This window comes from Engystomops pustulosus, chromosome 4 (assembly GCF_040894005.1).
Source record: "Engystomops pustulosus chromosome 4, aEngPut4.maternal, whole genome shotgun sequence".
Taxonomy (NCBI): domain Eukaryota; kingdom Metazoa; phylum Chordata; class Amphibia; order Anura; family Leptodactylidae; genus Engystomops; species Engystomops pustulosus.
This window is the reverse complement of record NC_092414.1, coordinates 165,553,603-165,568,704: the sequence shown is the minus strand read 5'-3', so window position 1 is coordinate 165,568,704 and position 15,102 is coordinate 165,553,603. Positions and strand designations below refer to the sequence as shown.

General features: G+C 39.2%; 1 protein-coding gene and 1 long non-coding RNA gene across 4 annotated transcripts in view; one reads left to right on the top strand and one right to left on the bottom strand.

The window, feature by feature from the left end:
- Positions 1 to 4,335: 4,335 nt before the first annotated feature.
- The window catches only part of LOC140127593 (aminopeptidase Ey-like), a 72,028-nt gene continuing 61,261 nt past the window's right edge, over positions 4,336 to 15,102 (bottom strand). For all 3 annotated transcript variants that reach the window (XM_072148458.1, XM_072148456.1, XM_072148457.1), the window contains exons 13-21: positions 14,855 to 14,994; positions 13,059 to 13,114; positions 11,182 to 11,329; positions 10,493 to 10,584; positions 9,274 to 9,381; positions 6,962 to 7,135; positions 6,223 to 6,363; positions 6,054 to 6,135; positions 4,336 to 5,334 (exon numbers count right to left, since the gene is read on the bottom strand). In XM_072148458.1, coding sequence (XP_072004559.1) covers positions 5,179 to 5,334; positions 6,054 to 6,135; positions 6,223 to 6,363; positions 6,962 to 7,135; positions 9,274 to 9,381; positions 10,493 to 10,584; positions 11,182 to 11,329; positions 13,059 to 13,114; positions 14,855 to 14,994 — 1,097 coding nt within the window. In that variant the 3' untranslated portion in view covers positions 4,336 to 5,178. The remainder of the gene's footprint in view (positions 5,335 to 6,053; positions 6,136 to 6,222; positions 6,364 to 6,961; positions 7,136 to 9,273; positions 9,382 to 10,492; positions 10,585 to 11,181; positions 11,330 to 13,058; positions 13,115 to 14,854; positions 14,995 to 15,102) is intronic.
- LOC140127594 (uncharacterized) lies at positions 6,634 to 10,656 on the top strand. The gene is made up of 3 exons (XR_011855027.1): positions 6,634 to 7,396; positions 10,117 to 10,186; positions 10,616 to 10,656. It is a non-coding gene; the product is annotated as an uncharacterized lncRNA (long non-coding RNA).

Sequence of the window (15,102 nt, the reverse complement as noted above, 5' to 3'; positions counted from 1 at the left end):
TGCCGCGTTTCACTAAGATTGTGCGCCCGATTTACTGCATGTGTCACTTCCACGCTCAGGTCCGCTGGAGTTCACTATCTTCTTCCCGGTGTATGTAAGTGCAACATCCCCCACCGGGGCCTAGCCTTTTTCTTAGGGCCTGGAGACAGCCGTGGCCCGGAATACCGGAGTGGCTTGCAGTTGCAGCCTAGGCACGCTAGTGTCACGATGCTTGGTATGGGGACCGGAGGGCTGTCCTACAGCCTGGCAGGTCTCCAGCAGGTGGTGTTGGCAAGAAATGATGAGGGAGAGGCTGTGGTACTGGTTCTCCCTGGGGCAACCCTTTGGGGTCTGGAGTATGAGTCCCTGTGTGATGGATAGGGTGCCCGTTATGGTGACAGCAGTAGAAGCAGGGACCAGACGGAGGCAGACGTTGTACAAAAGTAACTCTCTTACTCTGCTTTGTCTGACTGACTCTTGTGTCTCCTCACTGACTGCCTGCTCTCTCTCACTGCACACTAGAACTTTCCTGACCAGGGTTTTATTACTCCCACTGGTCAGGTGGGCTTGCGACACAATTTTGAAGTTAGATTTCGCGGACCCTTAGTAAATAAGCCCCAATATCTTCCTTGTTTCATGTGAACGGGAGGAAAATTTAAAAGATGGAGAAGTTACTTCGAAACACGTTGATACTTTTTATCTGTTGTTACCTGCACATGCTTATAATCGCATAAAGTGTTTAAATCATTAGACCCCCTGGATTGTGTCACGAGTGCCGGACCTTTTTGTTATATTTTGCAATTTGTTATCCTATGGCTGGGATGTTCTATTTCCCGTGCACCATACCACCTATGGGAGTCCGAACACTGGATATAAGAGAGCTGGCTTTTTTCACCGACGGTGATTATATTTTTTTCATGTCTTTTTGTGGCTGGTGTTACTGCATTACCTGCTGGTGTATCTCTTCTTAATTTGTACTGTACTGTCTGGAGATGCTGGGCTCCATTTAAGGCTGGTTTTGTCATTCAGTATTTGCTTGTTTTGTTTGGCCAGCGTATCTCCCCATTACATTTATAAATATGCATTTACATCTCCCATAAAGTATATAGAATAACTGGCAGGAGATACATGGCTAGAAATGTTGACTACATGATTTAAAGTGGTAATAGTTGTCCTCAGTGGCGTTACAAGAAGCTGATGGGCCCCAGTGCAAAGTCTGTGCCGGGCCCCTGACTATAATGTATAGTTTACACTAATAGTCTTCTCATATGGGAAAGGGATACCATAAGGGCCCCCTAAACCTCTTGGGCCCTGGTGCGACCGCAACCTCTTCACCACCTCAAGTTACGCCCCTGGTTGTCCTATAGTTTACATATCAGCCATGTCTAAAGCGATAACACAGAGCAAATACATGTGGACAAATGGTGACATATATGACATATCATCAATGTCTGCAAAATGGAAGATATCTTGTAGCAGATATATGGTAACCATGTGCATTCCTTATGTAATAAACCTATATATATTGCCTGTATATTGACCGTGGGCACTGATTGTGGCTACATGAATCCCTTTATTAACAATGTTCCTAAATATGATTTATCAGCCACATCTGGAGTTTATGGCATATCTTGTATCAGATACACAAGGAAAACTACTTCTTGATTAAATATTTCTCTTCAATATTTCAGCCACTTGTGTTAAGTATTTGGGAGAAGATACTTGAGTAGACATGGTAACTACATTAAGACCTGTGGTAATATTCTGTTTATGTTTACCTCCTGAGGACAGCAACACGGTTGAAAGATGGAAAATTTTCATCATTTTAGTTTCTTTGCAGTGTCCCTCTGTACACAGAGAATTGTGGGGCCTGCAGGACGTCCTCCAAAGATAATTCGGCCCTGTCTACTCATTCTCCCTCTTCCTACAGTTCCAAGTAGCGAAGTAAGTATCAAAATATTACTGAAAGCAGCATCTTTTAAGTTGCTTGGAACTGGAGGAAAATTCTTTGAGTCCTGTCTGGTGTGCTGGGGTGATGGCCTGGGTGCCCACAGAAAGGCCTCTAAATGCGCCTCTGGCACCAGTGCCATAGGTTCGCCACCACTGCTGTAGTGTGTAACAAATCCATGAGTAACAATTCTCATATAAATTGTATATCAGCCATGTCAGTGGTGTATAGGATTACTGCAAACAGATGAATGAGGGGACTTGGATGCTACCAAAGGGGACTTTGGTAATTGTAATTCCTGTAGTAGAAATTATTTTATTTAAAATGCAATCTGAGAATACACTAGTAAATGATATCTATGGTAAATGTGACCACATTAGTTGTATTAAATTAATTAAAGAGTCACTGTACACATGTAAATTAGAGGAGCTCATTATATCTTATAATTATTTGGGGGGCACTGTATTTATGTAAAGTAATTTTGAATACTATAAAAATGTATGTATGGAGCTTTGTACTGTGCTGTATTGATATACTGAACTCCATTCTAGTGCATCAATGAAGCATGGAGGAAGAGGTGTGATGGTGTGGGGGTGCTTTGCTGGTGACACTGTTGGGGATTTATTCAAAATTGAAGGTATACTGAACCAGCATGGTTACCATAGCATCCTGCAGCGGCATACTATTCCATCTGGTTTGCGTTTAGTTGGACCACCGTTTATTTTTCAATAGGATAATGACCCCAAAAACACCTCAAGGCTGTGTAAGGGCTATTTGACCAAGAAGGAGAGTGGTGGGGTGCTACGCCAAATAACCTGGCCTCCACAATCACCAGACCAATCAAGATGGTTTGGAGTGAGCTGGACCGCAGAGTAAAGGCAAAAGGTCCAACAAGTGCTAAGCATCTCTGGGAACTCCTTCAAGACTGTTGGAAGACCATTTCTGGTGACTACCTCTTGAAGCTCATCAAGAGAATGTCAAGAGTGCAAAGCTTTAAGCAAAGCAAAAGGAGGCTACTTTGAAGAACCTAGAAAATAAGACATATTTTTATTTGTTTTACACTTTTTTGGTAAGTATATAATTCCACATTTGTTAATTCATAGTTTTGATGCCTTCAGTGTGAATCTACAATTTTTATAGTCTGGAAAATACAGAAAACTCTTTGAATGAGAAGGTATGTCCAAACTTTTTGCTATACTGTACATCTATTAAACGATCTGCACCAGTTGATATGTGAATTTATGCCTCCTGTCTTTTACCTCATCAGCGAGACATTCCTGCCCTTAAAATGGCCATAGATGGAGGGTCATGTGATCCAGACAATGCCCAATCTTCCTTCAGGACCTTATGATAGTATTTGTAAGAAAGGTCCTGAAAATAGATTGTTTATGGATGTTTAGCATCATACTGAGCTGCAGGATAGTGAGAAGCCAAGTGGTTCTTCACATTAATGGGGTATTGTCATCTAACCAAGTTTGGTTAAATCAATCCCTAACATAAAAAAAAACATTTTCTTCAATTTATATATTTATTTTAAAAAACCTAACTACATGCTCATAACTGTAAATAGGGATTACCTGCCCTCTAGCAATGGCCCCGTGTTGACATACCCCGTGTTGACATAACATAACGCAGCAGACAAGTGGTGGTGGCTGCCAAGGCGTCTGGAATGAGGCTCCCCTGCTTCCAAACATGCCAGGAAAATGTGAACCCGCATAGTTAGTGAAAGCAGTTCACATATGCCGGCCACCTCACTCGCTAGAACAGGATATCTTCCGGGCGTAGTCAGTAGCACGCCTGCACTGCTAAGTCCTCTTCATATAAAAGCAGCAGTGAAGCTACAGCAACCGTCCTGCTGTAGCAAGCGCGGTCGCTGGCATATGTGAACTGTGAACTGCGCATGCACTAGGTATGCGCATTAACATTTTCTGGTGGGTATGGAGGCTGGAAGTCTCTTTCCATGCCCCTGCGTGGCCACCGCTGCAGATGAGCGGCGTTGGCCGTATCTTATATCTACACAGGGTTGTTGCTAGGGGCCAAGAAAGCCCTATTTACAGTATATTATGGGCATGTAGGTAGGGTTTTTAAAAAACAATAAATTGAAGAAATAGTGGCGTGGGAATACCCCTTTAATATATTGTAAAATATATCCCTTCACAATTGCAGCGCTTGATGCAAATATTTATAGCCAGTAGTGGAACCCAAATGGAAGTTTAATGGTGTTTCTAGGGCAGGTTTTTAGCCAAAAACTAGGAGGTGGATACAAAGCGGCCACTGTATCAATTTTTAATAATATAATTCTGTCCTTTTTTAATTCACTGCAGGCTCCAAACCCTGCATCAAATTTGCCAAATTTGCGTGAATAATTAATAAAATAAATGTAAGAAAGCAAATTCTCAAGAGACAAATTTGACAATTGAGTTTTATTTTTATTTTCCGGAATGATAAACACAAGAAACAGCTGTTTTTTTCTCACATTGCTTTGTTTTAATTTAGGCCTAATGAAAAATCTAACTCTTATTTACACTGATTTTGTAAAGCATAAATACTGGCATGTTGGATTTTCTTATAGGAAAATATACATCTCTTAAGCCTGTAAAATCTTTGGTCTATGTCATCTGTAAGGCAGGGGCTACGTAGGTTGGAATGGTCACGCAGATGGGGAAACAGCTGTCAGCTAACCCACAGGGATGTGCTGAAGCAAAAAAGTGGATTTGATTTAAATAAATCCCATCCACATCATTCTACGTAAAAAGAAAACATAGTGCAAGTTGTTTTCTCTCTGTGGACTTCAAAATGTGAAAGTATTGCTGTGATATTCAACATAAAACCCAGGAAACCCTTCATAAAAGCAAACCCATTTTGGGCAGTTTTTTTCAGCAAAAATGACGTTGTTCCCAACTTTGTGGTATCAGAGTAAACATGATTAGGAATTTGGTACAGTGCAGTGTATGGTAATCATCTTTAAACCCTGAGCAGTAGAATGAAGTTCCCTTATGTCTACGTGGAAACATCTTTGAGTCATATAAACTATGTATAAGGGCACATGCTTTATCAAACATGGGTTTCTCAGTCACATCAAAAAAGGAAATTCATAGAGGAATCATGTCAGTATTTGTCATATTTGTGCAGTATTTCTTTCTATTTTCCAGTACGGAGATCCAAGAACTGCAAATTATTACTAAAGTAGGCACATATGGATTGTAAACTGTTCTTCACATGTAGCTGCAGTGCAGATTTTCATATGTCCTTTAGGGTTTCACTGCAGCTTGATACCATTCCTTTATAATAGGCTTGTTCTTATTTACCCATCTGACATTTGTTTCTGTTCTTTCTATGGCTTGGTCCAAAGCACGGGCTCCTGTGCCAAAACCGACTTCTTTATTGTCTTCTTTAAACTGCTTAAGCTAGTGAGAAAGAATGAGCCATGGATTAGCCTTTCTGAAAGAAACTCTTCAGATCTTTATTTTACATTTTAGTGTGATTTTAAGCTCAAATGACCTTACATGGATCCAATATATGTGAGTAGCTGCACAGACGCTGGGGCAGGTTTTCTAATCTTGCCTGAGACTTGGGTCACATGGCGTGTGGTACAGAATCAGAATGCATACCTCCCAACTTAATCAGTTAAAAGGACAGTCTTGGATTTCAGGTGCTGTCCTTGGCTGGCAGGCAGACCATGGAGCAGAATTGAGGAGTTGTGGGGAGCCTTGAAAAATGAAGTAGAGCTGGAGGGACATTATTAACTGCTGGTGAATATAATAAACTGAGGAAGGCAGCTGGGGGGGGGTGGTAAACTGAGGGGATCAGCTGGTGGCACAGGGGAAACTGGAAGGGACAGCTGCAAAACATCTAAAATCTGTAAAATCTGTCCCATTTCAGGTTAATCTTTCTGACACTTTCTGGAGAACAGATGAATTTTCTTGACTCTAGTGGGTGTAAAAGTGTAAATGTGCTAGATTTATTGTAGTGTCTAACAATATATAATCCATTTGCTGCATCAGGTCTAAAACTAAGCCATGCCCACTTGTAGGATAGCATGTAAAAGTGACTATAGTACATAATATATGTGGTGGGTTGCATGTATTTTTTTATTCATGTCCAAATTGTGTAGAATGAAACTTACTTGGTGCAGTTCAAATTCTGTTGAGAATCTTCTAGTGGTTCCAATGATGAGGTTACCAAAAGAGAATGAAGAATCTCCAAATCTACCAAAGAAAATACAGTTAATAAAGATCCTATCATTTCATTTCAATTTTCTATAACATTTCCTGTCTGAAAAAGTAGGCACTTACTGTAGACGAAGTTTCGGCCAATTGGCTCTGACAAAGTCCCAGGCAAGACTTTGGCCTGCTACATTGCTAGCAACATTGGTAATTGTGGAAACCGTATCTTGCCTTCTGATTTTTGTGGGATCCAAGGAAAACTCCAATAGTCTGTCAATTGAAAAAAAAAAACAGTTGCACAAATCAGATTGTTTCAATGAAGAGTACGTCTTCATTAGACTTGCGATAGATCTTTCTAATATTGTCAGTGGGTTTTTCTATTGCCCCCAGAAGGTGTAAAAATAAGAAATAACTTATACTCGGTCCTTATTTCCCATCCAGTACAGCTCCTATCGTTACCACCGGCCTCTGTTGGTTTACAGAAGCTCAGTGGTCAAGTCACATTGACTGTATACACCTGCTAAAGCCCATGGCTTTTACTAAAATTATTTAGCAGGGTTTTTTATATGCAACATGGTTCTAACAAAATAACATGGTCTTTAGAAGGTCACATTTTGTCTAAGCCGAGGCAGCAGCTCATATGAGGATATTAGAAAGGGTTCTTAGGTGTAGATGTTAAAAGATTGGGATTGTGAATGGCTACAGAGCAAAATATTTTTTTTACAACTTTCAAAATATTCAACTGGGCTTTTCAGTGCTGATTCTCATTAGTAAAGAGCATAAGAAGGCCTTAGTGTTATTCTCAATAACCGTTTATTAGAAGGACAGCTCTAGCAAAACAAAACAAATTTACAAAAAAATGATTTACCTATTAAGGATCCATGGTTCCTTACTACACGACAGCGCGACTCGCAGTTTCTCAGCCTCCTGCACATTCGTTCCTGAACTGCTCTTGTACTGTTCCCATGCAAAATTCCATTCTTCTTCTCCCCCTTGAGCTATGGCATTGCAATAGATGGTGGACCTCAAATTTGCATGAATGCTGTTCATATAGACACAGAAAATATAGGTAACCATAGTGAATGAATGAGTACAGATAAGAAGTTTTTGTAATTTATGTAGGAAAATTAATCAATATTGTACCTTCAATGTAACCGAACTATTATGAATTCTATACCCAAAGATTTCTTTTCAGACAAGTGAAAAAATACACCTTTATATTTCTGATGCTGCTGCTAATGTACCATTATCCTTTTACTTTTCAGAGAACTAGCCACATAGGAGGAAATTAAAAGAAGGTTGTGTAAGTGAGGTATTTTTTTAATACTCTGGGGGATATATCACTATTCTGCCTAGCTTGTTGGCTGTCCTTTTTATACGTACTCCACTGCAAGCCACTGCTGAGCAACCTCTGTTTTCCGGACTATGAGAAATCTCAGAAATCAAAGGTGCGTCTTATAGTCCGGTGCGCCTTAAATATGAACCGTACTTATATACAACAGCTGCCTTGAACTGTGCACAGGTCTGCCACCTGCTTGTCATTCATCCTTATAATCAGGTGAGCCCAGTGATGGCGAACCTTTTAGAGTCTGAGTGCCCAAACTTTAACCAACTACTTATTTATTGCAAAGTGCCAGCACAGCATTTTAAGCAGTAATTTATTTCTCCTTGTTCTTTGACAACTTTCAATCGTTCAGCCTCCTAATGACACCAACCCAATAGAAAGGAGGAGGGCAAATTCATTTATCATTGTAGGAAGATTCTGCAGGAAGATTCTTTGAGTCCTGTCTGGTGAACTTCATTCTGGGGTGATGGCCTGTGTGCCCACAGAGAGGGCTCCGAGTGCCGCCTCTGGCACCCGTGCCATAGGTTTGCCACCACTGGGTGCGCCTATATGAACCTAGACGTTTTATTGATGGTGTGCCTTATAAACCGGTGCGCATTATAGTCCAAAAAACATGCGGTATTAGACGCACTGTACTGTCATTTGTTTTTTTAAACAAGTTGCACCTGTACCTAAAAAGTTGCATGGGAAAGCCTTGCACCTGAAAGGTTGCACATCAGTGGAGTGCTTCTGAAATGGTGTTCCTGTGTCCATTTTTCCACCTGCCTCTATTCCTTATTTCAGCAGACTATGTAAATCAGCTTTTTTCTCTGATAAAGCCTGATAAAGTTTCTAACAACTCTTTATATACAGTCCCTGGATAGCCTAATCTCCTTAGAGAGCTGAATCATCAAGTGAAATATTTTCTAGTTGTCAAAATAGTTAATCATTATTCTCCTTTCCTTGTCACACCGTTGTGCGACAAGAACTGAGAAAGTTTTCAGATACACTGTTCGGGGAAATGAAGGAGAAGAAAGGAAATCTACCATCTCAAGCATGATATAAAAGGGAGAATTACTTATAGATCCGGGCACCGTGACTGTAGTAATCATCTTATGTTTATTATGTATGACATCCTTCCTTCTGAAATCAACGTTTACAATTATGTTAATGAATCTGAAAGGCTCCTCTTGGAGAGCGTTAGGCCTCTGTGCTCTGGCTTCGCAGGTTTCTAGACTTCACTCGCTGCTTCCTCAGCAATTTCCCCTCCCTCTGCCTGATGTTATTTTACTGCAGCAGAGGAAATGTCAGGACATTATAGGAGGGCATAGGTGTTCCTTGCACACTGTAACAGACTGAATCTGCAGCATGGAGGGGCTCTAGTAACACACACGCTCATTAGCATAATTATTGAAATTGAAGGAAGGAAGGAGGACATGGATAAGAAATATATAAATATTTATTCCACAAAGTAAATGCCTTTAAGGAATAAATCTTAAAATATTTATGGGTTGCAAAAAAGATTTTTTAAAAATTAAGTTGACAAAAAGTTGACAAAATTCATATCCTTCTCCAAATAGTATCATTGAAAATTCATTGTTAGAATAAGGTGATACCCAGAAGGTTTATTTTACAGATTTCTTTTGTTTTTATATTGGTTTGTCTTTTTGTTTCCAGTTTCCCAGTAAATGGGTTAAAAAAAAAGTTATGGGTATTGGAAAGTAGAGTGAAATGGAATGCAAAAAGTGGTGTCGAAAGGGTTAAAAGCTTCAGATATTTGTATTAAATATATAAAAAGTATTAAATAAATGCACAAAGCCTGATTATTGCACCATTGTTCTATTGGACATACATACCCATTGATCCCTGTTCTTTTCCAGTTGTTAAAGAGTCCGGTTGCCAGTTCTCGACATTCTTGGATTCCATAGGCACAAGCCATACTCACTGCATTTATCTGACTGTATCTGTAGACAATATCATGCAGTTAATAGAAAGAACTAATCTTTGCAAATCAAGTACTTTATGGATGATCTAATATGCAGTATGGATTGTGCAGTATGCTTAAAGATAGCCGGTCATGTCCAAAGAACTGCAACTGCCCGCATACGTTTTTCAGCCCCCTTTGTAGTGATTCCACTTCTGGTTTCCTTGTGGAGTTCCCTATTCTCCCACAATTGGAGTAGTCAGTATCCTGCACATGATGCTAATGCACTGTCCAGTGGATATACTCTACTGCTCAGTGTCTGTAGCACCTCACTCACAGTGATAACAGAACAGTGGAGATTGCATTAATACAAGATGCTTCTACTAAAGAGAGAACCAGTATGGAGTTTGTGAACATTAGGCAAATCTATGCAGTAAGTAACAGTTCTGACAGGATGATATAGGTTCACTTTAAACGAGGCAATATTAGACAAACAATCCTGCACTCAACACCATTTTTTATAACAATAAAAACTTGTATTCATGATTTATTTGAACATTTCATCAATCCATAAATTCAGGGAAATGTTTCAGCTCGTGTTAACCAATGCATTTCAAACACACTGTACAACCTTAGTCTTTCACCAATTCCACCAATTTCCACTTTTTACTCCACCAATTCCAGAGAAGTTGGAATTCTCTATCCTCCACTGTTGCTGTGAAATCATTGCCACCAGTTTCACCCCTTATATGCTAATTCCGGTTTTCTATGTCAGGTGACTGGACTGAAACTAAAAGCGGTGACTGCTCGGGAACAATGAGACAAGGAAAAACTAAAGCTGAATTGTAAGTTGGGGTTAATGAAGGTTATATAAATGGAATATGGGGAGAAGGCATCATGGCTTGTATGCTTTTATGTTTTCTGGTGCACAAGCCATAAAAGTCACACATCCTGGAACACAGCCATGCATTATAACTTTTTGCTTCTTTAACACCCTCATGCTAAGTGCCTGAGGAGGGGAGTCAAGTGGACCGGTTCAACGACATATAGTATACACTTAAGAGGAATGGCAGCAATAAACCAGCAATAGTGATATGATTTTCTATTTGGGTAAACACCCCTTTAAACTATGGTATATCATTGGAACTTACTGATGTGTTAAAGGCTCAGGTATTTCAGTCCAGTTCTTTGTCTCTCTTTTAAAATGTTCAAACAGTGGAGTAACTTGTTGCTTCATATAAGCCTGTTGGGGAAATTTTGCATTATTTATATAGGGCACACAGATTCTGCAGCGCTGCACAGAGCTTGCCAGATCGATCCCTGTACTCAATTGGGCTCACAATCTAATCAACCTACCAGTATGTTTTGGATATATGATATTATATCACCAGTACATGGTGAGTAAGGCCTACACCACATCACAGGCCACATGGATGCACTACTTGTTGATGATCAGTGCCAAGAGCAAGTAGAACATGTTCTAGTCAAAACTACTAGAACTCTTAGACAATAGTTATGAAGCTCCATGAAAAATGGAGACCCGACGGATAAATATCCACTGTTTAAAATGGAAAGTACGTCATTGGCACATTTGTGTGCAGGAAGCCTAAAAAACTAGAATAAACTAGAATCAAGCAAGTTGATAACCAAATGAAGTTTACATGATCCAGAGGAATTGTATAATGTTATTATAACTACAAGAGGATCCACATATTGCAATCCATCATAGCTGTTCCTTCTTTCCCTCAATATCTGCCAATCCTGAACCACATTTATATTCTTGAATTTATCATTTAATCATAAGTCAAATCAAGAGAAATATAAACTTCTGCCATTTTACCTTCATAGGTCCGTAGACTTCTGTGCGATCGAACATCTGAATGTGGTAACTGAGACTGCTGAGCGCTGCCTGCCAAGGCATGTACTCCACCTCTTTGGAAAGAAATGTAGTGGTGTCAAGTGCTCTTGTAGTGTTTATTATCTCAGCCCTAAAAGTCAAGAAATAACAGTATTAATAACCATATGTAGTGTTGAGAATTCTAGGTTTTAAAATATCAGAAATATTAGAAATTTCACAGCGGTAGTCTATATGCTGCAAAATAAATATGTTACATAAGGCTGTGTTAGTAATGGTATTATAGTTTAGTTATATTAGGTTTCTGATGAAATTAATAATATGAAGCTGTGGCAATAAATGTAATGGAAAACAGGACAACTTTTGTCAATTTAGATCTGCTAGGTCTATAAAACATTTTGACCCTGTGACAAAGATTAAGCTCTAAAATGCCAATGTCTGAATTTATCATTATTTAGGTATTTTTCTACAGTTTTATTGTAGTATTTTGTTTCTTGCAGTGCTTTTGATGAAAAATGGATGACATTCTGAGGCAAATTGTTGTATAAAAAACATATGTTAACCTCTGTTTTTCAATACTGATTTTGCCGACTTTTGTGTACAGGTAGCCTTAACTGTAAAGTTTTTTTTCCACAAATCAATAAAGATTGGGATGTAAAATTTTGTCTAGTATCTTTGTTACCAATATGCAGCAGTTTCTTTGCTATAGCCCTCAGATTACCTCAGTGCTGCAATATCTGATTCCTCTGCCTGTGCTCACAATACACAGGTTGTAGGTTAAACAGTCAAAACTGAAGAGTATCTCTACAAGATGCTAATCCATGACAGCAGTTTAAACAATAAATAAAACCCATATGGGAACAAAGATACAAAGCCAGATTGGAGACTGAGAGTACCATAACAATAAGCAGGACTGCACGCAGTTGACCCCGACATGTGTTTTGCTATCGCTTCATCAGTATTGACTGTTTAACCTACCCCTTTGCCCACAGGCTAATACTTAGGACTCATGCAATTTTTTATTCCATTGTGGTCTATCCATTATTGTTTTTTCTTTGTGTAAGTGTATTTTATATTTTGTTTCAATAAAGCATCTAATTTGTGTTAATTTAGCATTGTTCAAGCATTCGGTGTTTCTGTGCTGACAAAAGTGAAGTGTCGTTTGCGAACGAGCCGTCTCACTTAACTCCGCCCCTAACTGACTCACCATGCCCCCTTTTACCCGATACAATCAGTTAAAAGTGGAGTGGCGTGGGGTGATTGACTGGCTTGCGGCTCCCTATTATATATTTAATAGGGAGCCATTCAGGAGCCAGAAGAGGCTAATCAGCCAGACAGATTTTAGTCTCAATCCACTTCATCTCAGGTGAGAAAGATTTTTGTCAAACACTTTCAGAACAGAAGATGCCATAACTTTGGAAAGAGAGAGCAGCACAATATGGGACTCATTCTGTTTCTTTTTAAAGGGAGAATCACATATAATTTAGTAAAATCATTATAACTTTACAGTTACACTACATCTTAAGGGGGCTTAAGAATAGCTTATTTCTTTTAAGTCACGAAAATTCAAACAGTTCCACTTTTTTAGCATCACTGAGGAAATAAGTGGATTTGTGCCTACATTTTTAAAATTGTAATACATTTGTGTGCTACATCTGGATTCCCATGACAAATCCAGAATATGTTGTCTGAAGGGAAACTTGGAGTTGGTTGGCTCAGTCAAAAATAAAAGTTGGCAGAAGACAGTTACTGCAGTGACACAGCCCTCAGAATGGTTTTCTTGTAAAGTCTGTGAAATACAATTATGCTGAATGTAGATATTGTTTTTAGAGATGTGTAATAGTTTGAATGTGTATGCTCACCTGGCTAAATTAAATGCATCATCTATAATCTGAGCGCGGTTAATAACAGGAATGGCCTGCAAAGTAAAACAAAATGGTTAGGTGTTCAGTAAAATGAAGTAATAAGGATGTTTCTCTTAGACTATTTTGGTTCTGTGATTTAGAAGATTCCAGAATAAATTATGTCAAAAAAGAAACCATGACAAAAAAAGTCCAGCAAGTTCTACTCTTTCTTTTTATTTTCAAATGTTGAACACTGTAACTTAAACCACATATACCCCGTTATATAGCCTTACACAGTTTATTTTATATGTAGGCCTGCACAGCTTTTTTCTTAACACTGCAATCAGAATATAATATTATTTTTTAGGTTTCCTGGAAATGTACTTTTCGGGCCAATTTCAAATTGAGCTTGAAAACTGAATCAAATCCCTAAAAGTTATAAATAATCACAATGGCCGGACAAAACAAGTTATTCACTAGCCATTTACACAAACAGATGTTCTTTTGGACCATCCATCATCACGGTGGTATCAGATTACATAGAAGTTCTATGAAGGAAAGGCATAGGAGTGAGGAGGAGCTGAGTCACAACAGCTAAGCGTCCACTCAGCAATTCAGTAGGAACTGATGATCACACACAGAGCCTACAGTGGGGACAACTGCTAGAAAATGCTGAATAGTTTTATTCTGGAAACAGCTGATATGTAGATTACATAGAAGTTCTATGAAGGAAAGGCATAGGAGTGAGCAAGGGAAGAGTCACAACAGCTAAGCGTCCACTCAGCAATTCAGTAGGAACTGATGATCACACACAGAGCCTACAGCGGGGACATCTGCTGGAAAATGCTGAATAGTTTTATTCTGGAAACAGCTGATATGTAGATTACATAGAAGTTCTATGAAGGAAAGGCATAGGAGTGAGCAAGGGAAGAGTCACAACAGCTAAGCGTCCACTCAGCAATTCAGTAGGAACTGATGATCACACACAGAGCCTACAGCGGGGACATCTGCTGGAAAATGCTGAATAGTTTTATTCTAGGGCGGCACGGTGGCTGAGTGAGTAGCACATCTGCCTTGCAGCACTGTGGTCCTGGGTTCGAATCCCACCCAGGTCAACATCTGCAAAGAGTTTGTATGTTCTCTCCGTGTTTGCGTGGGTTTCCTCCGGGTACTCCGGTTTCCTCCCACACTTCAAAACATACTGTTAGGTTGTTTAGATTGTGAGCCCCATGGGGACAGGGACCAATTTGACATGCCTGTGCAGCGCTGCGTAATCTGTGTGCGCTATATAAATAAAGAATTATTATTATTATTATTCTGGAAACAGCTGATATGTAGATTACATAGAAGTTCTATGAAGGAAAGGCATAGGAGTGAGCAAGGGAAGAGTCACAACAGCTAAGCATCCACTCAGCAATTCAGGGAGAATTGACGATAACACACAGAGCCTACAGCGGGGACATCTGCTGGAAAATGCAGAACAGTTTTTTTCTGGAAACAGCTGATATGTAGATTACATAGAAGTTCTATGAAGGAAAGTTATAGGAATGAGCAGGAGCAGAGTCACAACGCCTAAGTGTTCACCCAGCAATTTAGGGAGAATTTAAAGAGACATCTCTAAAAAAAATTAAACTTTACTAGACAATATTTATTATGTTTTGTAACAACTGGAGTATGGTTATCAAAAACCAGGCTTTATGTTTGGACTGTACAAATTTGATTGACAAGATGCCTATAGAGCTTTATCTTATAAGCTCTTCATAAACTGTACATTGATTTATGATATCCCTTAAATATTTATAACCAATACTCACTGAAACGTCTTTATTCAGCTGCTCCAGAAGTCTGTCCCAGTTTCCATCATCATAGTTAACCCTGTAATATCCAGTCACATTGATGTTTGCGAGCAGCCAGTTACTTCCTTGGCCAGTTAAATTAAATGGCTCATGAATGTCTAAAATACAAAAAAATGTATAAATGATTTCTTTTCAATCCCTGACCATTCCCTAATATCGTGATATTAGGTTCAGCATAGAATAAGTTAATTATGCTTTCTATAATC